This window comes from Jaculus jaculus, chromosome X (assembly GCF_020740685.1).
Source record: "Jaculus jaculus isolate mJacJac1 chromosome X, mJacJac1.mat.Y.cur, whole genome shotgun sequence".
NCBI classification, from domain to species: Eukaryota; Metazoa; Chordata; class Mammalia; order Rodentia; family Dipodidae; genus Jaculus; species Jaculus jaculus.
In genome coordinates, this window is record NC_059125.1 from 48943516 (window position 1) to 48967522 (window position 24007).

The window sequence follows — 24007 nt, forward strand, 5'->3', positions numbered from 1 at the left end:
TAAAAATATATTTTAAAAGGGTTGGAGGGATGCTTAGTGGTTAGGGTGTTTGCCTGCAAAGCCAAAGGACCCTGGTTCGATTCCCCAGGACCCACGTTAGCCAGATGCACAAGGGTGCACACGTGTCTGGAGTTTGTTTGCAGTGGCTGGAGGCCCTGGCGCACCCATTCTCTTTCTTTCTCCGTCAAATAAATAAAAATAAAATATTGAAAACAAGAAACAGGGCATGATTCAAGCCTTGCGGCTCACACCTTTAATCTCAGCACTTGGGAGAAGGCAGAGGTAGCAGGATTGCTATGAGTTCAAGAGCAGCTTGAGACGACTACATAGTGAATTGCATGTCAGCCTGGGCTAGGGAGAGACCCTACCTTGAAAAAACAAAATTATTTATTTGTATGCATGTGTGTGTGCACATGCACACATCAGGGTCTATTGCCACTGTAAACAAACACCAGATATTTGCACCACATTTAATGCATCTGGCTTTATATGGGTGCTGGGGAATTGGACCTGAACCAGCAGGCTTTGCTAACAAGTGTCTTTAACCACTGAGCAATCACTTCAAGCCCTCAAATATATATTTTTTAATCTCCCAAACAGGGAATCCTAAACGTTCTTCAATATCAAGGCGCATGGAGCAGATAGCACAATCTCCTCCAGCTCCCTGGTCCAAAATCTGTTTAAGGGCTGGAGAGATGGCTTAGCTGTTAAGGCCCTTGCCTGCGAAGCCTAAGGACCCAGGTTTAATTCCTCAGTACCCATGTAAGCCAGGTACACAAGGTGGCACATGTGTCTGGGGTTCGTTTGCAGTAGCTACAGGCCCTGCAGTGGCTAGAGATACTGGCATGCCCATTCTTTCTCTACCTGCCTCTCTCTTTTTTCTCTCTCAAATAAATAAATATATTTTTTTTAATTTTTTGTTTATTTTTATTTATTTCTTTGAAAGCGACAGAGAGGAGAGAGAGAATGGGCACGCCAGGGCTTCCAGCCACTGCAAACGAACTCCAGACGCGTGCGCCCCCTTGTGCATCTGGCTAACGTGGGACCTGGGGAACGAAGCCTCGAACCAGGGTCCTTAGTTGTCACAGGAAAGCACTTATCCGCTAAGCCATCTCTCCAGCCCATAAATAAATATTTTATAAACAAAATCTATTTAACATTTTGTCTTTAGGTAAAAAGACTCAGATACTAAACTGAAAAGAACAGACGCTTCACTTGTGGGTCTTTGCCTTCTACCTCATTTTGGGGGCAGGGTCTCCTGTTGGTCACCACTCAGTTCAGAAGCTTTCGAGAAATTCTGTCTCATCCTCCCTTCACACTGTGGGTGCACTGGGATTACAGAACCTGCCCCACAGCTTCCAGCTCCCCCCCACTCCCCAGGTAGGGTCTCACTCTAGCCCAGGCTGACCTGGAATTAACTATGTGGTCTCAGGGTGGCCTCGAACTCACAGCGATCCTCCTACCTCTGCCTCCCAAGTGCTGGGATCAAAGGCATGCGCCACCACGCCCAGCTAGCTTCCGGCTTTTTACATGTGGATCTGAACTCAGGTACTCAGAGATGAGCAGCGTGTGCTTTATGCACTGGGTTAACTCTCCAGCCCCTCAAATGTTTATTTTATCAACCACACACTGTGCCCTGAGCACAGCTGTAAGTGAGCAGAATGTGCCAGAACATCTGCCCCCTGGAGTTTGCTCTCTTTGTAGGGGGTGCCGCAGGACACTGTCCTCCAGGCCTGGCCTTGCTGTTGCTGTCTTGAAATCAGAACAGCTGTGATTATTAACATGATACCCTCACAAGATTGGGCCCATTAACATTCCTTTCTGGAGTGGCTCATAAGACTGTAACACGGGAGATACTTCATGAGGGACATGAGGCCACACCCCTTCTCCAAAGATATAGAAGTGATTAATGATTGTTAGGAGAGGGGGACTTTTTTTGGTGGAATAGCCACCCATAAGTTACCTCTTTTTATGTATTTATTTGCAAGAGAGGAACAGAGAGAGAGAGAGAGAGAGAGAGAGCACATGGGTATGCCAGGGCTTCTTGCCATTGCAAATGGACTCCAGACACATGTGCTACATTTTGCAACTGGCTTTCTGTGGGTACTGGGGAATTAAACCTGAGCCAGTAGGCTTTGCAAGCAAGCACCTTTAGCTGCTGTGCCATTCCCCCAGCCCTTGCCCGTGCTTCTGTAGGCAATTCCAATTAAATTCACTGGCTCACCAAACTAGACTTGGGTGCAATAATTTCTTTGGTCTGTCACTGGTGCCCTATCTGGAATAAATAGGCATAATTAGAATAGGAAAAATCCAGCCAGGTGTGGTGGCGCACGCCTTTAATCCCAGCACTCGGGAGGCAGAGGTAGGAGAATTGCTGTGAGTTCAAGGCCACCCTGGAGACTACATAGTGAATTCTAGGTCAGCCCGAGCTACAGTGAGACCCTTCTTCAAAAAAAAAAAAAAAAAAAAAAAGAAAGAAAGACAAGGAAAAGTCCTATAAAAGTCTGTACCTGAGCCGGGCATGGTGGCACACGCCTTTAATCTTAGCACTTGGGAGGCAGAAGTAGGAGGATTGCTGTGAGTTCAAGAGCAGCCCGAGACTACATAGCAAATTCCAGGTCAGCCTGTCAGCCTTTCAGCCTGGGCTATAGTGAGAACCTATCTCAAAAAAAAAAAAAAAAAAAAGGAGATGGGGGGCTGGAGAGATGGTTTAGCAGTTAAGCGCTTGCCTGTGAAGCCTAAGGACTCCTAGCACTCGGGAGGCAAAGGTAGGAGGAAGGATCGCCATGAGTTCAAGGCCACCCTGAGACTACAGAGTTAATTCCAGGTCAGCCTGGACCAGAGTGAGACCCTACCTCGAAAAACAAAACAAACCAACAAACAAAAAAAGAGTTTGAATGAGGGCCAGCGTGGTGGCACACGTCTTTAATCCCAGCCTTTGGGAGGCAGATTGCTGTGAGCTCAAGGCCACCTTGAGACTACATAGTGAATTCCAGGTCAGTTTGAGTGACAGCTCTAGACTGAGACTCTACCTCGACAAACTGAAAAGAAAAAGAAAGTAAAAGTTTGAATGAGCTGCGCATGCGGGAGGTGGAGGCAGGATTCGGAGTCATCCTTACCTACATCTACATAGCGAGCTTGAGACCTGCCTGGGCTAATTGAGACCCTGTCTCAAAAAAAAAAAAAAAAAAAAGCTGGATGGGCTGAGAGATGGCTCAGCAGTTAAGGTGCTTGCCTGACGCCTTAGGATCCGGGTTCAGTTCCCCAGTACCCTGTATCAAAGGGAAAAAAGATTCTCACAGAAGCCATAAGCTTATTAAATGAAAATTCCAGTGCCAGAGGTTAGTTAACGTCCTATAAAGCCAGATGCACAAGGTAGCACATACATCTGGAGTTCATTTGCAGTCCCTGGTGTGCCCATTCTTTCTCTTTCTCAAAATACATACATACATACATACATACATACATACATACATACATACATACGTATTTGGTTTTTCAAGGTAGGGTCTCGCTCTAGCTCAGGCTGACCTTGAATTCACTCTGTAGTCTCAGGGTGGCCATGAACTCACAGTAATCCTCCTACCTCTGCCTTCCAAGAGCTGAGATTAAATGTGTGCGCCACCACGCCCAGCCTAATGAGTAAAAATATGTTTTTAAATAGAACTTGAGTGAAGGTACCGTGCATGATGTTTTGAATTTACATGTTCCCATACCCTCAGCTGTTCGTGATTAAGCTTCCTGCCTGGTGGTTCCCAACTGGTGGGGCATTTGAAAGGTGGAGCCTTGCTGGAGGAGGTATGTTTCTTGGGGTGGACCTTGGGGTTTGTTGTTTTCTCTCTGCTCTGGATGTATGATGAAGTGAGCCAGCTTCCTCTGCCTTGACGAAGCCCTCCCGTCGAAACTGTAAGTCTGAAAATAAATTCTTTCCTCCCTTAAGCTATTTTTGGTCATGTGTTTTGTCCCAGCAATGAAAAGGTTTTCCGCCCTGTATCAATTGGGGGGAAAAATAGATTCTCACAGAAGCCATAAGGTTATTAAATGAAAATTCCAGTGCCAGAGGTTAGTTAACTTCCTATGAGTTGTTGGCCAGGGAGGCCCCTGAGGCCCCCAAAACTATCCAGGCTCTTGTCATTGCTATTAGTTGTCGTCCAGCATATCTAAATAGCAACACCTTGTTGAAGACACTGTATACTGCAGTTGCAGGAAATCAAGCTGAAAGGCACTATACTGGCATCTGGGGAAGAATTATCACTTACAGTACTGCTTAGTTATGGACCCTGCATGCTACATGACCAACATCCCAGGCCAAGATGCGCTTACTGGTGCAAGAGTGGAAAAAGTATTTTGAGCACAATCAACTGTTTTCTGATTGGATTTAAGACCCATTGCTACAGGATGGGAGCCTCTGGCTGGGTGGTCATAGGCCCTAGTGGGGAGACTGTTGTTATTGTTTGGCTAAGTGGATATAATGAATCTATCAACTTGTTTTCTAAACGTTTTGTTTATACCCATACGTTATTGCTGCTATCAGAATAGGTCAGAGAATCTTCTGTTTGCAGTGTACAATAATTATTGATACAACCAGTAGACGCGAAGTAACTGTTACAAAGTAGCAGCCAAACTCTCACCCCTCAATGGGAGAAACAATCATAGGTCTGTATGGACCCATCCAAGGCCCAAGGAATGCTAAGGGAGAGAGTGGAAAGAATGCAATAAACTGGAGGAGGGCTGGAATGTGGACATGGATAGCCATTGCGAGTCTTGAAATCAGAACAGATGTGATTATTCACCACCCTCACACGATTGGACTCACTAACATTCCGTCCTGGAGGGGAGGAAGGGTACCTGAGGCAGGGCACAGCTGCATATAAGGGGCTCAGAAGGTGCTTCATGTGGTGTAAAAGACCCCATCCCTCCCCAAGGACATATAAGTGGTTAATGGTTGCTGGATGTGGTGGTTTGAATGTAAAATGTCCCTCCATAGACTCATGTGTCTGAATACTTAATCCCCAGTTGTTGACGCTGTTTGGGAAGGTTGAACCTTTAGGAGAAGTGGCTCACTGGGGGCATCCCAGCCCCACTTGCTCTTACTACTTAATTCCTGCGGATGTAATGCCAGCTTCCTGTTTCTGCCAGGCTTTCCTCATCATCCCTAGACACTGCAAGCAGAAAATAAACCCTTTCCTTCCATAAGCTGTTTCTGGTCAGGTATTTTCTCCCAGAATGAGATAGCAATCCACACACTGGGGAAGGAGGACTTTTTTTTTTTTTTTTTTTTTTTGGTTTTTTGAGGTAGGGTCTCACTGCAGCCCAGGCTAACCTGGAATTCACTATGGAGTCTCAGGGTGGCCTCGAACTCACAGCGATTCTCCTACCTCTGCTTCCCAGTGCTGGGATTAAAGGCGTGCACCACCATGCCCGGCCTGGGGAAGGACTTTTATGTTTCTGTAGGTAATCCCAACTTAACTCTTTGCTTCACCGAGTTAGGCTTGGGTGGAATTGTTTCTTTAGTCTGTTATTTATGCTGTATGTGGGGTAACCAGACATTTGTTCATATCTCCACGGGACACGTAAACACAAGCCGGGCTTTGTGGCGCATGCCTTTAATCCCAGCACTTGGGAGGTGGAGGTAGGAGGATCGCTGTGAGTTCGAGGCCAGCCTGAGACTCCATAGTGATTTCCAGGTTAGCCTGGCAAGAGCGAGACCCTACCTCAAGAAACAAAACAAAACAAAAACGTAAACGTAATGGACTGGGTTGGAGAGCTGGCTTAGCGGTTAAGGCATTTTACCTGTGAAGCCAAAGGACCCAGGTTTGATTCCCCAGGACCCACATAAGTCATATGCACAAGGTGGTACATGCACCTGGAGTTCATTTGCCACAACTGAAGACCCTGGTGCACCCATTGCCCCCGCCTCTCTGCTTCTTTCTCTCTCTCTGAAATTAAAAAAAGAGAGAGACTGATTGAGATGGGGAGGGGATATGATGGAGAATGGAATTTCAAAGGGGAAAGTGAGGGGAGGGAGGTATTACCATGGGATATTTTTTATAATCATGGAAGATGTTAATAAAAATTGAGAAAAAAATAATTAAAAAAAGAAAAAAAGTGTTAACACTAAGGTTTATGTGTAGAAAGTAATATCCCAGATTGGGGATGATGTATTTTAAAATGTTATTCAATAAACTTTTCATATTAAAAAAAGTAATGGACTAATAATGTGTTTGGTAGAGGAAAACAAGTCTGGGATATGGATTCTTTTTTGCCACACTGATTCAGATCTACAATGAAAGAGAGAACACAGAGCAAAAGGATATGAAAAATGCAAAAAAAAAAAATTAACAAAAAGAATGTATGAACATTCAAAGTCCCTGACACAGAAACCACAGCCTCTCAGCTGCAAAGGTTAAAGAAATTACCACCATAAAAGATAAGCCAACTGCTCTGCACGCCCGAGCACAAACAGAAAAGATGCCAAGGGCAAGGCCCAAACCAACAAGGCTCAGGCTAGGAAGAATGCAAGTTCTTTGGGAAGGACAAAGCTTGAAGAATGCTGAAGATCTCTGCTCCCCAAGGTCAGCATACAGAGACTGCTACAGCTATGTTCCATGGACACCAGGCTTCATCCTGACTTGACAACAGAACTTGGCAGTATTGTTCCTATTGTACCGGTTTTAGAAGAATGAAAGCTAGCGGTTAAGTGCTTGCCTGTGAAGCCTAAGGACCCGGTTCGAGGCTCGGTTCCCCAGGTCCCACGTTAGCCAGATGCACAAGGGGGCGCTCGCGTCTGGAGTTCGTTTGCAGTGGCTGGAAGCCCTGGCGTGCCCATTCTCTCTCTCACTCTCTATCTGCCTCTTTCTCTCTCTGTCACTTTCAAATAAATAAATAAATAAATAAAAATCTTTAAAAAAAAATTTAAAAAAAAAGAATGAAAGCCACAGAACATTTCACCAGAGAGCCACTGAGGCTCAGTAAGGTGGAGTAGGGTCAAAGCGGCTCTGGGAGATCAATGCGTAAAGCTGTGAAAGTGAACTGTAAGTTACAATGGACCCCTCAGGATGTTAAAGATGCCAAGACTACTGGGGAGTCTGCCAAGAACAGCTGCAGGCTCAAGGGGGAATCCAGCTCATGAGATAGGTTACAGGGGACAAAGCCACTCAAACACTTTGGAGCCTGGATGATCCCACCAGATGCCAGACAGAGAGCTGAAAGGTTTAAACTTTGCCCTGCTGGGTTTGGTCTTGCTTTGGTCTGATCATTTCCTTGCTATGCTCTCATTCTTCCTTTCTGGAATGGGAATGTTTATCCTATGATATTATATGTTGGAAGTGTATAACGTTTTCATTTCTTTGTTTTAGAGAAAGAAGCAGAGAGAATATGGGCATGTTGGGGCTTCTTGCAACTGTAAATAAACTCCAGATGCAAGCACTATTTAGTACATGTGGGTAGTGGGGAATCAAATCCAGACCATCAGGCTTTGCAAGCAAGTGCCTTTAACCACTAAGCCATCTCTCCAGCCCAAAAGGTTTTCAATTTGTTTATTTAATTTACTGGGCTGGAGAGAGGGCTTAGCAACTGCTAAGACTTTGCCTGCAAAGTCTAAGGACCCAGGTTTGATTGTCCAGATCCTACATAAGCCAGATGCACGAGGTGGTACATGCGTCTGGACTTCATTTGCAGTGACTATAGGCCCTGGTGCGCCCATTCTCCCTCTCTCTGATATATAAAAATTACTTTATGGAGAGAATGGGCATGCTAGAGCCTCCTGCCACTGCAAATGAATTCTAGGTGTATGTGCCACCACGTGCAACTGGCTTACGTGGATTCTGGGAAACAGAGCCTGAGTCCTTAGGCTTCACAGGCAAGCGCCTTAACTGCTAAGCCTTCTTTTTTGGTGTTTTCAAGGTAGGGTGTCAATCTAGCTCAGGTTGACCTGGAAATCTCACGGTGGCCTCAAATTCATGGCAATCCTCCTACCTTTACCTCCCAAGTACTGGGACTAAAGGCATGAACCACCAAGATCAGCCTCTTTTATTTTATTTATTTATTATTATTTTTTTTTTTTTTAGTTTTTCGAGATAGGGTCTCACTCTGGTCCAGGCTGACCTGGAATTAACTCTGTAGTCTCAGGGTGGCCTTGAACTCATGGCAATCCTCCTACCTCTGCCTCCTGAGTGCTGGGATTAAAGGCGTGTGCCACCACGCCCAGCTAGCCTCTTTTATTTTTGGCGTAGGGTGTTATTCTAGCCAAGGCTGACCTGGAAGTCTCAGTCTGGCATCAAACTCAGTGACTCTCCTACCTGGGCCTTCTGAGTGCTAGGGCTAAAGATATGTGTCACCATACCCAGCTTTTTGTCTTTTCTTTCAGTGGTACTAGGGACTGAACGTAGGGCCTTGTACATGCTAAGCAAGCACTCTACCACTGAGCTATATCCCTAGCCCATAACTTGTACTTTGGTGTTATTGGGTCATTAGAGATTAGAGATTGCCTGAGTCTCAGAAAAAGACTCTGTGCTTTCACTTTTGAATTGTGTTAGGACCGTTAAAGACTACATGGACTTTTGAAGTTGAATTGAATGTATTTTGCATTATGAGATGGTATGAGGCCGTGAAAATGAAGGGTAGAAGAAGGTTATGGCTAAAAGTTGTTATGTTTGAGGGTCAAACTGACAAGGAGTCGGCTTCTGGTAGTTGATCCCTGGCTGCCAACATGACAGAATTTAGAATCATCGTGAAAACAAATCTCTGGGAATGCCTATGAGGGATTTTCTAGATTAGATGGAGATGGGAGGACTCATCCTAACCGGGGGTAGCACCATTCCATGGGCTAGGGTCCTGAACTGAATAAAAAGGAGAAAGGGAGTTGTGTAGCAGGATCCATGCCCTCTACATCTCCCCTGCTCATGTGATGTTGGCTATATGCAACAGCCATAATAAATCCTGTTCCCTGGAGATGTAAGAAGAATCGAACCCCGTTCTTTCCATAAGCTGCTTCTGCTTGGGTAGTTGTTCCTAGTAACAAGATAGTAACTATGGGGGCTGGAGGGACGGTTCAGTAATTAAGGACACTTGCTTGCAAAGCCTGATGGCCCAGGCTTGATTCCCTAGTGTCCATGTAAAGCCAGATGCAGAAAGTGGGGCACGCATCTGGAGTTCGTTGGCAGTGGCAGGAGGCTCTGGCACACCCATACTCCCTCTCTGTCTCTAATAAATAAAACATATATTTAGTTTTTCGAGGTAGGGTCTCACTCTGGCCGAGGCTGACCTGGAATTCACTATGGAGTCTCAGGGTGGCCTCGAACTCATGGCGATCCTCCTACCTCTGCCTCCCGAGTGCTGGGATTAAAGGCATGCGCCACCACGCCCAGCTCTATAACTAATATTCTTTTAAGAGAATAACTGAAGCCGGTGTGGTGGCGCATGCCTTTAATCCCAGCACTCGGGAGGCAGAGGTAGGAGGATCGCCATGAGTTCGAGGCCACCCTGAGACTCCATAGTGAATTCCAGGTCAGCCTCGGCCAGAGTGAGACCCTACCTCGAAAAACCAAAAAAAAAAAAAAAAAAATTAAAATTAAAGTAAGAGAATAACTGGGGCTGGGTAGATTGTTCAGTGGTTAAGGCACTTATGTGCAAAGCCTAACAACCCTGGTTCAATTCCCCAGTACCCATGTAAGGCCAGATACACAAAGTGGCACATGCATCTAGAGTTTATTTACAGTGGCAAAAGGCTCTGGCACACCCATTCCCTCCCTTCTCTGTCTCCGTGTGCAAAGAAAATATAAATAAAATATTTAAAAGAAAATAACTGATATAGTCCCCTTCGTAACAAAAACAGCAGAAGCCGGTCATATTTTCAATCTCTTTAATCAGGTAATCTGAGGAACAGAAAGAATGGCAGGCCGGAGTTAAGGAAGATGGCATTTCTTGAGCCCCACTCAGCAACTGCTCAGTCATCCTCTGGCAACTGGATCTTCCTAGGGTCAAAGTAGTTGGATTCCATGATGGGGAGGCCATTGGCTTCTCGATACTTCACAAGCCTCTCAGCTTCCCGACGGGCCCACTCATGCATCCTGGAAGCAGCAACAGGTGGGGGTAGATATGAGGGAGTCGCACTGGACACCAGTTCCCCATGTCAGCATCCCGTTTCCAATGGTGCAGGAACAGGATTCTGAACAGAAACTCCTTCAACTTCCAACCCTTCCTCTTCCCCCAGCCACTCTCTGAGACACCCCCTGTACCTGTAGTCAGGTAGATAAGCCAGAAAGGCAGTTCCAAAGACCAGGACGATGGAAAAGCCAAAGAAGAAGACAGCTCGCATATTCCAGACATCTACCACAGGGTCCCTGTCATAACCATGAGAATCTGGGTTCTGAGGACAAAGAGAGGTCAATGAGGGCTTTCTACTGCTCCATAAAGACATGTGCTAGCCATGTATATTCTGGTCTCCAATTTCTCCTCAAACCAGTCTCTTCTCCCCCAGCAAATTCCATTTCCTATCTGTAGGACATGTGAAGTTCCTTCCTACCACAAGTCCTTAGCATTTGCTGTTTCCACTGCCTAGAAAACCCTTATTCCATATCTAATCACAGCTCAGCTGGATCTATCACTATCTCTTCATTTAAGTTCTGGCTTCCTTACCAAAAGAACTGGCTTGACCAATTCCTTTGGGAGGTACTCCCTAGTCACCTTTTCTATTAGGCTAGGCCATAGGAAAGTGTTTGCTGTTGATGTAGGTTTAAAAAAATGGTTTTAGGGCTGGAGAGATGGCTTAGCGGTTAAGCGCTTGCCTGTGAAGCCTAAGGACCCTGGTTCGAGGCTCGGTTCCCCAGGACCCACGTTAGCCAGATGCACAAGGGGGCGCACGCGTCTGGAGTTCGTTTGCAGAGGCTGGAGGCCCTGGCGCACCCATTCTCTCTCTCCCTCTATCTGTCTTTCTCTCTGTGCCTGTCGCTCTCAAATAAATAAATAATTAATTAAAAAAAGTGGTTTTAGGGCCAGGCGTGGTGGTACATGTCTCTAATCCCAGAACTGGGGAGGCAGAGGCAGGAAGACTGCAGAGGTAGAAGGATCACAGTGAGTTCGAGGCCAGCCTGAAACTACATAGTAAATTCCATGTCAGCATGGGTTAGGGCAAGACCTTACCTTCCTACCTTGAAAAACAACAACAAAAAAGGGTTCTATATTGGCAATTCTCTACCCATACCATCATGTAAGTACTGCATTCTAATCGATTGCACCACTGGAGCTCCAAATATTGTCAACTGTCTATTTCAACCTAATAAAACAGCCCTCTATGCCCACATTTCTCTCTCTTCATTTGCATCCTATATAAGCAAGACCCTCGACCACAAGTCAGTGTTGAAGTACTTATAATATGCTAGGCCTTTTAAATACACAAGCCTCATACTATCCCAGCGAGATGGAAAATGGCAACAAACATCTTCTAAAGCTAAGTACTTTTGAAGTGCCAGCAGCTGTTCGACCATTCTGACTCATTTAATTACACAAGTAGGTGTATTTTTGGGTGTCCCTTTACTTTTCCCATTTTATAGAAAGAAACTGAGGCATTAACAGGTTCCACTACTTGTCCAAGGTCACACAGGTTAATAATATCCAACTAGGGGTGCCCAACTCCAGAGTTCCTAATAAATCACTAGAGACCTTAACGGGTCATAAGTTCAAATATCAGTTCCAGCACGTATTCAGTTATGTGAGTTTGAACAAGCAACTTATCTGTATTGTCAGTCTCTGGAGCTACATAATGGTAATAATATTAGTGTCTACCTCAAATTGAGACAGTTTTGAGAGCTGATGAGTCAATGTAAGTGTTTAGTACAGGGACTGCTGCCTCAGTGCTTAGTAGTATCGTGATTATATTCCTCCTAACGAATTTTCAGCGTTGCCCAATTCAGGTTTGATTTCTGCCTACAAGTTAAGCCAATTCTGCCTCTAGTCCTGGACCGAAGATTTCGGGGCAAAAGGAGGAAAACAGGCTAGGCAAATTCCCAAATCTTCGAAGATTCTGTCCGTTGAGCAATCCTCCGCCTCCTAAGAACGTCCTTTAGGACGCCCCATCTGCCCATCCCCGATTGACCCCTCCGGTGTCCCGTTTCCTCTCCCTCTCACCTTCTCATAAAGGTTTTCGTCCTCGGGTTCTGGGTCTTCCTGCCAGATCATGGTCGGTTCTTGCGTCCGCTTTCCCGCCATGGTGGCCGGGGCAACCACAGCCCTGGTCGAGCTCGATTCCCAGCGAACGCGGGCAGCTGGCAGCCCTCGCATCGCCGCGGCCGCCAAGAAGCGGCGAGCGCACACACTTAACCGGCCGGCCGCCATGACAGACGGTGCTGCAGGAGCCTGGGGGCGGGGGCGGAAATGCGACTTGCGCAGCTGCAGTAGATCCCCTGCGCGACCAATACCTACTCACTTTCGGCACTTGCCGGGCGTTCTCACGGAGAATGGGAGGTGGCATGTATTTGCCAATCAGAAGAGGCCAGAGCTGGCCGATGGGAGGCGGCGACCAATAGACAAGGTTGGCCAGACCGCGCTCCCTTAGTAGGTGGATGGTGGTCGAAGCGCCGGCTCCCTTCTCCTCGTCGCCATTTTGTGCTGGTGACTGCGGCCGGCTGGGAGTAGGCTGCACTGAGTTTCCTTGGGAGAGCCGCGCGCATCTCCCCGCCGCTTTCCCACCCATCTGCCTCCAGACTTGGTTGTTGATGCCTCCGCCCCGGCTGAGCTGGGAGTTTTGAAGGAGGTGACGGCGGGTCGAGGTGATGCCTGGGAGCCCTCTCTTGACAGCCGGATCCGAGAAGGTGAGCGACAGTGAACGTGGGGGCGGAGGTAAGGGGCCGGGGCGGGGGGCGGGGTGTGTACTGGGAGAGCCGCGAACGCGGACTTCTAGCTGGGGTTCGGGTGGAGCAGAGGGATCCAGGTCTAGTCCGCACCCGGGAGAGACTGTCCCCCCTTTTTCTTGTGAAAGCAAAAGCGCGTGCGCGATTAGGACACGGGATGGGTGCACGCGGGTTGGGGGAAGGGAGGGACAGATGGAAGTGGGGTACTGTGGCTTACGGTGTTTGCTCCACCGAACTTTATCCTTTGGAGCGCGCGTATCTATACAGTTTTGGGTTTTTTTTCTTTTTTTTGTTAATATTCTTAAGGAAAGACTTCCGTCAGCTTTTGTGTTACTTTGTTGCTTGTCTGCCTGTGGGCAGTTGGGGCCGTGAACCTGGAGAAAGTGATTGTGGTTTTTACCCTTTGGGTGTGTGTCTGGCCTCTCGTTCTCATCCATGGGGGAGGGACTCTCTTGTTATTGACCCTAGCCCACTTAGTGAGTAGGGAGGGGAGTTATGCAGCGAGTATGTGTGCTACTTTTGTCCCTTCCTTTGGGGAGATTTTTGTACTGACATTCGTGTGTTAAAAGGTGCCCGGTTTGATTGCCTCCGTTATTGTGGCTTTCCTTCTGTGAACTTGGTCTCTAGTTATTTGAGGCGGCCGTTTGTAACTTTGGTTCTTATCTGTGCGGTGTGGTTGTGTGTATGGCAGTATTTTGACTCTGACCCTTTTGCCTTTGAGGGTTTTATATCGGGTTCTCAGCCACTGGGGCTCCTGGTTGTGGTTCTAACTTTTACCCATCTGGGACCAGTTAGGTAACTGGTTTCCCATTACTTGAGGAGGAAAAGAAAATAGGTTGTGTGTGTGTGTGTGTGTGTGTGTGTGTGCGCGCGCGCGCGCGCGCCTGTGTATGTGTGTTCGCACGCACACACAGGAAAAAGTGCGGTGGTAACTTAGTGCCAGGCAGGTGCTGTAACTGCTTGACTTTACCTGGTTCCTATTCAGTGGGTGGGGTCCTAATATCCTGGGCTAGTTCTCACTCCTGGTTACGTCACATCACTCTCCAGTCTCCTGGTTTTCACTACAGCCTTAAGAGTTGGATGAAGTGTAGCTGCTTCTCCATCTCAGTAGAACAAGCTGTTTGGAACCACCTGGGAAAGGGGGGCCTCTTTTGCCTCTGAAAAACAGTCTCAGAGCCCTGGGGAGAGATCTTTCTACCTTGGGACCTGCCTGCACATCAGGGCTGAGCCAGTTACTCTATGAGGGCCAAAGCTGCGTTGGCCAGGAGCCCAGGGAGGTGGCAGCTGTCTTGTTGCCAAGATAGCCCCTTCACACACCCCCCCAAGAGCCTTTCAGGGTCTTTGGCTGCCTTGTCAAGGTATAGCCAGCATCTTGTTTGGAGGATGAAATGATACCTTGAGCCAGTGGAAGGAGCCTGGTGAGTACCTGAGACTCCTATCGTTGTGAAGTCTTTTGTTGGACTTTTGTGTTTTGGTTGATGTTTTAGCAATGCTAGGGATGGGACCCAGGGCTTTGCACATACTGAGCAAGTGTTCTGCTCACAAACTATATCCCCATCTACTTGATGTGAAGTCTTACCACGGTGCCTGATATGCCTAATCCAGGTAAATCATTCAACACTTGGATCCACTCTCCCAACAAGCAGCCACAGGCTTATTACACTTGTCTACCAGTCTCGGATTGCAAAGCTTGATCATATTGTCATGGTCAGTGGTCCCACTAGGTGTTTGCAAAATGCCCCATGTCTGATAAAGGCTTTACTGTATCCTAGGGCAGTGGGGTCTAGCCTCATATTCATGGGAAAAGGAAGGAGCAGACCAGGTAAGGGCTACCTTCCTGCACTGATATGCAGGAGCATTAGGAGGTGGGCAAACACTCCCTGGGCTAAAGGACAGCAGAGAACTTGGACAGTGGATAGTCTCTTAAGGAGAACCTCTGGTGCTCCAACTGCCTTCACGCTTTTCTTCCTTCTATTTTCTCCAGAGTATCTGCAGGAGGCATCACCAAAGCTGGCAGATCATGGTGGCAGCAGTGGGGGTGGCTGGGAAGTAAAACGGAGCCAGCGACTGAGGAGGGGCTCCAGCAGTCCCCGAAGACCCTATCAGGACATGGAGTATGAAAGACGGTGAGTGATCCGCTCCCACTCTCCCAAGCACCCTTGGCATGTCTCTATGTAATAGGGAATTTATCCAGAATGGTGTTGGAGTAGTGGGTGAGGAAAGCTTCTGGGCAGAGGAAATAGCATAGCAAAGTGGTGGTTTCGGTTCATCACGTGTGTATCTGGTACCTCTTGTGAGCCAGGACCTGTGCTGTGCTGGGAATGTAACTATGAATGAGTGAGACATATGATTGTAGGTCTCCCTTTTGAGATCTTCTTGGTACTCGTGATCTCACACGGAAGACCACACAGCACAACATGGATATGAGGGTGGGTTTTGCTCTTGCTTTAAGACAGGGTCTCCCTCTGTAGCTCATGCTGGCCTCCAACTTGAGATCCTCCTAACACAGGTTTTCAAGTGTTGGTAGTATAGGCATGCACCACTGTACCCAGTTTATACGAGGCATATTGTTTTGGTTTGGGGATGGGGTCTTGTTCTGTTGCTGGCCTTGAAATCCTAGGTTCAAGTGGTCCTTTTGTCTCAGCCTCCTAAGTAGCTAGGATTACAGGCTTGTGCACCAGGCTTGGCTTATAAAGGTTGTTTTTCTTTTCTTTTTTTGGAGACAGGATCTCAATAAGTAGCCCAGGTTGGCCTTGAACTCTCGGCCATTCTCCTGCTTCAGCCTCTGAAGAGTTGAGATTACAAGTGTGCACCATGATGCCCAGCTTAGCATGTCTTACAGAGAGTTTCTCCTGTTTTGTTTTCTGAGAAAACCCAAATTTGGCATAGGGTTGTCATCTAGTATTGTTTAGTCTTTGTATTTAATTGGTTATTAATTAATTAATTATCATTATTTGGTTTTTCAAGGCAGGGTCTCACTCTAGCCCAGGCTGACCTGGAATTCTCTATGTAGTCTCATGTAGTCTCAGGGTAGCTTCGAACTCACAGCAATCCTCCTACCTCTGCCTCCTGAGTGCTGGGATTAAAGGCGTGAGCCAACATGCCCAGTTTATTTATTTGTTTTTTTTCGAGACAGGTTCTCACTCTATTCCAGGCTCACTCTTGTAGTTCCAGGCTGGCCTCAGACTCACACCAGTCCTCCTACCTCTGCTTCAGTTGTGTGTCACCATGCCTAGCTCCTTAGTTATTTTTTAAAAATCTTTTTGTTCATTTTTATTGATTTATTTGAGAGCAACAGAGAGAAAGAGGCAGATGGAGAGAGAGAGGGAATGGACACACCAGGGCCTCCAGAGACTGCAAACAAACTCCAGACGCGTGCGCCCCCTTGTGCATCTGGCTAATGTGGGTCCTGGGGAATCGAGCCTCAAACGGGGGTCCTTTGGCTTCACAAGCAAGCGCTTAACTGCTAAGCCATCTCTCCAGCCCTCAGTTATTTTTGAGACAGAGTCTTGTAACATAGTCCATGCCAGCCTGGATTTAACCATGTAGCCCAGGCTGGCCTTGAATTCCCTGTAACTCTTTCTCTGCCTCCTAAGGTAGTGGGATTATAAGAATGCATAATGACATGCCTTTGAAAACTGTATTGGTGGTGGTGGGGGGTTCACTCTAGCCCAGGCTGACCTGGAATTCACTATGTAGTCTCAGGGTGGCCTCAGGCTCACAGCAATCCTCCTATCTCTGCCTCCCGAGTGCTGAGATTAAAGGTGTGCCCCACCACCCCTGGCTTGAAAACTGTATTTTCTGGGTGTGGGTGTGTATGCTTGTTCATGTGTCTAGGGGTGCATATGTGTGCAAGTGCATTCGTGTATATGTGTATGCATGTGAAGGCAAGATGTTGATGCCAGGTGTCTTACTTGATTGCTTTCCAATTTACTTTCTTGAGATTGAGTATCACTAATCTTGGAACTCACCCATTTGGTTAGATGAACTAGACAGCAGGCCCCAAGGAACCTGCTGTCTCCACTTCCCCATTCAGCTGGGGTTACACAGATGCTGAAGATCTAAACTCAGGTCTCCATGCTTGTGTAGCAAGCACTTTATACATTGAGCCATCTCTCTATCCCATAAAACTGTCTTTTGAAAGGTTTTTTAAAAATTGTGTGTGTATAGGTGTGCCAGGGCCTCATACCACTGCAGACAAACACCAGATGCTTGTGCCACTTTATGCATGAAGCTTACAAGGGTAGCTTGGGAATTGAATCTGGGCCATCAGGCTTTGCACACAAGCTCCTTTAACTGCTGTACTACCTTCCCAGCCTGGTGAAAGGCATTTGTGTATGTGTGTTATGAGCACATAGGTGTGCAGATGCTCACATACTTGCACATACATGTGGAGGCCAGAGGAAGACATTGGGTGTCATTTTGTCTTCTGTCTTACCACTTTGAACCTTCTTGGTTTTTAGGTTAGACTGGATGACCAGGAAGCCATGGCAATCCTCCTCTGTATACCCCTGTTTAGCAGTAGGGTTCCAGGCATGCATATCCAGCTTTTATACATGGTTGCTCAGGATTAAACTCAGGTCCTCATGGTTGTAGCAAGTATTCTTGCTCCCCGAGCCATCTTTGCAGCCCCTTGAAAGGCATTTGAGGGCTGAGGATATATATAGCTCAGTGGGGGATCTCTTGTTTAGGAGGGTGGGGAGGGAAAGAGAGAGTGAATAAGAATTTGATTTTGGAATTCTTGCCTTGGACTTCATTATCAAGTAAGGCCACTGGCTTTTTTTTGGGGGGGGGGGCTTCTAAGAGACCTGAAGTGCAGAGGTTTCAGTTAATCACACTTTATCGTAGGTCAGTAAGCACAAGGCTGCCTCTTACTGTGTTTAGTTTTTCATTTTTATTCTCAATTCCCACCTCTGTGGGCAGCAGCTCTGTTGTGCTTCATGTGTATCCTTCTAAAATAGGTAGTGTTGTTTCAAGTGTCAGTTTTCAATTTACACAGGCGCATAGTGCTACAGACTTCGCTGTTTCCTGAACTGCATGTTACTCATCACTGGATTTTTAGCTCTATTGCCATGTGTATATTGCCGGTTTGCCTCTATTGCTGCCAAGCGCACTGTGTGGTGCGCCTGCTGCATTTTACTTAACGATGCTGCCAGTCTTTTTGTTATAGCCTATGCTGGCTTGGAACTCACTACCTAACCCACACTGGCCTCAAACTCAGCAATCCTCCTGCTTCAGTGCTTGGATACCTACCCGTTTTGTTGTTGTTTTCTTCTGTTTTAGATAAAAGATTCTACTGTAGCCCAGACTAAAGTGGAACTCACTATGTAGTCGAGGCTGTCCTTGAATTCATGGTGATGTTCCCACCTCCTGAGTGTGGGGATTTTAGGTGTGAGCCAATGATCTTGGCTTTGTTCTTCATGTTTTTCTTTTGATGCACTAAAATCATTCCCTTTTGCCATAAACTTTGTGTTTTCAGGATTTTTCTCTTTTCACTCCTGATCACAAAAGATTTATTCTATTTAGAGTCCACTTTTGAGTATGATATAAGGTAGGTTTTAATTTTATTTTTCTTTCTATAGAAGACAGTTTGCCCAGTGCCACCTCATAAGTAGTCTATTGTTATTCTATTGATTACTGGACTATCAAGCTCCTTCATACATGGATCCATCTTGAGTGATAGAACTTGTTCTATTCATCTATTTGCTCATTCTTGTACTGGAACCTTACTGATTTCATTAACTTTATAGAGTATCTTTTCAAAAAATGTCTTCTTTATTTATTTGGGGGGGGAAGAATGGGTTTGCCTGGGCCTCTTAGCCACTGTAAACAAACTCCAGATGCATGTGCCCCCTTGTGCATCTGGCTTATGTGGGTCCTGAGGAATCAAACCTGGGTCATTTGGCTTTGCAGGAAAGTGCCTTAACCACTAAGCCATTTCTCCAGCCCTTTATAGAGTATCTAAATAGCTCCGACTTTGCTTTTCTTTTTTTTTTTTTTTTTTTTTTGAGGCAAGCCCAACAGACTGGCCTTTTTTATGTGTGTGAGAGAGAACAGAGAGAAAATTGGCATGCTAGGGCCTCTACCCTCTGTGGTTGAACTCCAAAGGAGTGTGCCCCCTTGTGAATATATGCAACCTTGCATGCTTAAGTCACTGTATCTGGCTTACGTGAGGCCTGGAGAGTCAAACATGAGTCCTTAGGCTTCGCAGGCAAGTGCTTTAACTACTAAGCCATTTCTCCAGCCCTTAGCTCTTGGTTTTTTTTTAAATAGATTTAACCACTTATACAGCTTCATTATACATCATACATACATACATATATATTGTGGTTTTTTTTTTTTTTTTTTTTTTTTGCTGCTGCTGTTTTTGGAGGTAGGGTCTCACTCTAGCTCAGGCTGACCTGGAATTTACTGTTTAGTCTCAGGGTTGCCTCAAACTCACGGTGATCCTCCTACCTCTGCCTCCCAAGTGCTGGGATTAAAGGCGTGCACCACCCTGCCTGACCTGTATAAAAATTTATCAAGAAGGTGAGAGTGTAGCATAGTGGCAGAGAACGTGTTTACCATGTGTGAAGACCTAGGTTCTATCCCCAGCACTACAAAGAAAAAGTTTAAGTCTCTCAAAACAATAATTGGATTTTTTTTTTTTTTTTGAGGCAGGTTATCACTAACCCAGGCTGGCCTCAAACTCCTGGCAAACTTTCTATCTTAACCTCCCAAGTTTGTCACCATGCCTGGCTAGAAACGGGAATTTTGATTGTGATTACATTTAATTTCTATATTTGGGAGAATTTCTTGTTTTTGTAAGTAGCCTTCTTATCTATGACCTGTATGGAGAATTTTTTTTTAAATTAAGTATTTATTCATTTGCAAGCAGAGAGAGAGAGAAGAAAGACAGAGTAAATGGGCATGCCAGGACCTCCAGCCACTGAAAATGAACTCCAGATGCATGTGCCACCTTGTGCATCTGGCTTTATGTAGGTACTGGGTCATTAAACCTTTGCATGCAGGTGCCTTAAATACTGATTCATCTCTTCAGCCCAAATATTTAAAATTTTGTTTAAAGTGCATAAAAACCCGAATGAATGAAAATAATAGGTTTTTCCTCTTTGTTAAAGTAATCCTTTACTTTGTTAAAGTAATCCCTAGGTACATCAGTAATTTTCATCAGCCCTTAAAATTTTTGCCTGCTGGTATTTTCTGAGATAGAAAAACGCAGTTGCCTGCTGTAAATTATCTTATTCCTGCTATGTTCTCTTAGTATTCAAAAAATTTTTTATCTATCTTTCTATCTATGTGTGAGAGAGATAGTGAGTGAGTGAGTGAATGAGGATGCTCCAGGGCCACTGCAAATGAGCTATAGAGGCACACTCCACCCCATACATCTGGCTTCATATGGGTACTGTGGAGTCAAACCTGGGCCATCAGGCCTAACAAGCAAGCACCTTAAACTACTGAGCCACCTTTGCAGCCCCTCTCTCATTACTTTTAGTAGTTCACTGTTAATTCTGACAATCTTTGTGAGTAGTTGGCATGTTGAATGCAAATCCAACCTATCACATCAGTGGGGGAGTAGAGGGTTTGAGGGTGACCTGGAACTCACTATGTAGTCCAAGCTGCACCTGAACTCATGGTGGTACTCTTACCTCAGCCTCCAAATGCTGGGATTAAAGATGTGGGCCACCACGCCTGGCTACCCTGTCACCTCATAGTTTACTTTTCTTTCTTTCTTTTCTTCATATATTTTATTTATCTATTTGAGAGAGAAAGACAGGGGGAGACAGAGAGAGAATGTCGTGCCAGGGTCACCAGCCACTGTAAACAAACTCTAGATGCATGCGCCCCCTTGTGCATCTGGCTTACGTGGGTCCTAGAGAATCAAACCAGGATCCTTTGGCCTTGCAGGCAAATGCCTTAACCACTAATACATCTCTCCAGCCCTCTTTTCTTTCTGTTTTTGGTTTTTTGAGGTAGGGTCTCACTGTAGCCCAGACTGACCTGGAATTCACTATGGAGTCTCAGGCTAGCCTCAAACTCAACTGTGATCCTTCTATGTCTGCCTTCCAAGTGCTGGGATTAAAGGTGTGTACCGTCACACCATGCCTGGCTTCTTTTCATTTTAAAAATGAAATGTGCAGTGAGGGGGAGAGAGGAGGGCAGGCAGGCATATCTCTTGCCATAGCAAATGAACTCCAAATGCATGTGACACTGTGCATCTGGATTTACATGGGTACTGGAGAATTGAACCCAGGTCAGCAGGCTTTGCAAGCAAAAGCCTTTAACCACTGATCCATCTTCCCAACCCCAGTTCTATTTTTTTCACTGGAGCATTGCCCAGGACTTTTGGTACCATGTTAAATTGCATACAAATTAAAATCCATTTTGGAGCTGGAGAGATGTCTCAGAGGTTAAGCTGCTTGCCTATAAAGGCTAACAAACTGAGTTGGATTTCTCAGTACCCACATAAAGCCAGATGCACACACAATATGGCACATATGTCTGGAGTTCCTTTGCGGCTGCTAGAGGCCATAGTGTGCCCATTCTGTTTTTGTCTCTGCTGGGAATGGTGGCACTCACCTTTAATCCCAGCACTCAGGAGGCATAGGTAGGAGGATTGCTGTGATTTCAAGGCCAGCCTGAGACTACATATTGATTTCCAGGTCAGCCTGAGCTAGAGTGAGACCCTATCTCAAAAACAAACCAAAAAAATCCACTTTGGATGATTTCAACACAAATCCAATTAATAATAGTTGAGCAAGATGACTTAAACTTTTCTTTCCGATGTGTGTAGGAAGAAATTCAGTTCAGGACTATCTCTATGGGACAGAAAGGTTTAAAATATTTTGTGTTGGCTGGGCATGGTGGTGTACTTAGGAGGCAGAGATAGGAGGATCGCTGTGAGTTCGAGGCCAGCCTGGAACTACAAGAGTGAGTTCCAGGTCAGCCTGGGCTAGAGTGAGACCCTACCTCAGAAAAAATATTATCTTGTGTTGCTCTCTCCACAGCCCTGACAAGGGGTATAATGCCCACAGCAGGGGCTCTGAGGAAGAGATGGGCAAAGATCTAGGGGAGCTGAGGAATGGAAGAGGTCCCTGAACCCAGAGTTTGCTCCTAATGACCCTTCTGTGCACCATCTAGTATTTCTTAAGGAAAGCCATATACCCAGCTGAATACAAGGAATTGTGTAATTAAGAATATTGAGGGCCAAGCCAGGCATGGTGACACATCCCTATAATGCTAGCACTTAGAAGGTGGAAGCAATAGGATTAGTTCAGTTAGCCTCTTGTGTATAGTGAGTTCAGGCCTGGGCTGCATGTGATGCTGCCCCTCCCAAAAACCAAAACAGGTTAATACTGAGGAAGAAGGCTGGAGGAGTGTCCCTGAGATTGAGGGAATGTTTAGCATGTGAAAGGCCCTAGGTTCTATTCCTTTGGAGAAGGAGGAAGGGAGGGAGGGAGAGACAGAATTAATATGAATGAATGAACATGGGCATTGGGGGTTATTGTCACTGGCCTTAAAAGGAACATAATTCAAAATTTGAAAACGGTGGTGCACGCCTTTAATCCCAGCACTTGGGAGGCAGATGTAGGAGGATCGCTGTGAGTTCAAGGCCACCCTGAGACTCCATAGTGAATTCCAGGTCAGCCTGGGCCACAGTGAGACCCTACCTCGAAAAACCAAAAAAAAAAAAAAAAATGAGGATGATGTATACAGAAGTTTTTAAATTAAGATTTTAAGGGGAGCTGGAAGTGGTGGCCCAAGTCTTTAATCCCAGCACTTGGAAGGCTGAACTACCTCAGGATTGCTGTGAGTTCGAGGCTACCCTGAGATTGCATAGTGAATTAGGGCAGCCTGGGCTAGAGCAAAAACCTATCTCCAAAAACCAAAAAAGATTTTAAGGGGCTGAGGAGATGGTTCAGTGGTTAAAGCCACTTGCTTGCCAAGCTTGCTGGCCTGGGTTCAGTTCCTCAGCCACCCATGTAATTCCTGATGCAGAAAATGGTGCAAGCATCTAATCTAGTGTTCTATTTGCAGTGGCAAGAGACCCTGGCATGCCTATAAAAATACAAATAGACACATGTTGCAAATAGATAAATAAAAATTTTAAAAAGGATAAAGACTTTAATAAATAAAGTCCAGGGCTGGAGAGATGGTTTAGCGGTTAAGCGCTTGCCTGTGAAGCCTAAGGACCCTGGTTCGAGAGGCTTGGTTCCCCAGGACCCACGTTAGCCAGATGCACAAGGGGGTGCACGCGTCTGGAGTTCGTTTGCAGAGGCTGGAAGCCCTGGTGCGCCCATTCTCTCTCTCTCCCTCTATCTGTCTTTCTCTCTGTGTCTGTCGCTCTCAAATAAATAAATAAATAAATAAAAAATAATAAAGTCCAGATCATTCTAAGCCTGGTGTGACACTCTGGAGGCTGAGGCAGGAGGATTCACCTGTCTCAGCCTCCCTAGTGAAGCATGCCCACCACACCTGGCTTTTTATGTGCAAGCTAGGGGCCTGACTTCAGGTCTTCATGCTTGAGCAGTGAGCATTTACCCACTAAGCCATCTCCCCAGCCCCAAGAATATTTTCACACAAATGTTAATATAACTCTGATGTATTTTCCCATACCCCCTTGCCCTCTCCTCTCTCTTTCCTCCCTCTCTTGTTTCTTTCCCTAGACAGTTTTGCTTCCCTTTCCTTTCCTTTTTTTTTTTTTTTTTTTTTTTGAGGCCAGCCCAACAGACTGGCCTTTTTATGAGAGAGAGAAAGAGAAAGAAAGAATTGGTGCTCCAGGGCCTCCAGCCACTGTAACCGAACTCCTGATGCTTGCACCACCTTGTGCTCACGTGCGACCTTGTGTCACCTTGTGTGTCTGGCCTGGCTTTCCCTGGGATTAGGCCTGAGCTTCCATGCGCACCCCAGCAAGCTATTGTGTTTTTTAGGATATTTACATTTGCGTTTATCAGTAAAGTAAATCCATAAGTTTTGTATTTATCTGGCATTGGACTCAAGGTAGATTTAGGACATGAATTGGGCAGCTGTTTGCTACATCTCTCCTTTTTGGAGAAATTCCTATAAGAATTGCCCTTTTTTGTGAAACTTGGTAGAATTCATCCTGTAGAGCATCTGGACCTGGGTTGTTTGTTTTGGCTGATTGGTTGTTTTCGCAATAC

The 24007-nt window shown here is 46.0% G+C and overlaps 2 protein-coding genes across 6 annotated transcripts in view; one reads left to right on the plus strand and one right to left on the minus strand.

Moving 5' to 3' along the window:
- Positions 1 to 9848: 9848 nt before the first annotated feature.
- Positions 9849 to 12364, minus strand: Ndufb11 (NADH:ubiquinone oxidoreductase subunit B11). The gene is made up of 3 exons (XM_045140199.1): positions 12127 to 12364; positions 10239 to 10369; positions 9849 to 10070 (listed from the first exon to the last, which is right to left on the minus strand). Exons 1-3 carry the CDS (start codon positions 12331 to 12333, stop codon positions 9947 to 9949), a joined length of 462 nt encoding a protein of 153 aa, XP_044996134.1. The 5' UTR covers positions 12334 to 12364; the 3' UTR covers positions 9849 to 9946.
- A 171-nt stretch (positions 12365 to 12535) lies between these two features.
- Rbm10 (RNA binding motif protein 10) overlaps positions 12536 to 24007 on the plus strand; it is a 42393-nt gene continuing 30921 nt past the window's right edge. For 2 of the 5 annotated variants that reach the window (XM_004668803.2, XM_004668804.2), the window contains exons 1-2: positions 12536 to 12837; positions 14833 to 14974. In XM_004668803.2, coding sequence (XP_004668860.1) covers positions 12771 to 12837; positions 14833 to 14974 — 209 coding nt within the window. In that variant the 5' untranslated portion in view covers positions 12536 to 12770. The remainder of the gene's footprint in view (positions 12838 to 14832; positions 14975 to 24007) is intronic. The other 3 variants (XM_045140197.1, XM_045140198.1, XM_004668805.3) reach the window with 2 other exon arrangements.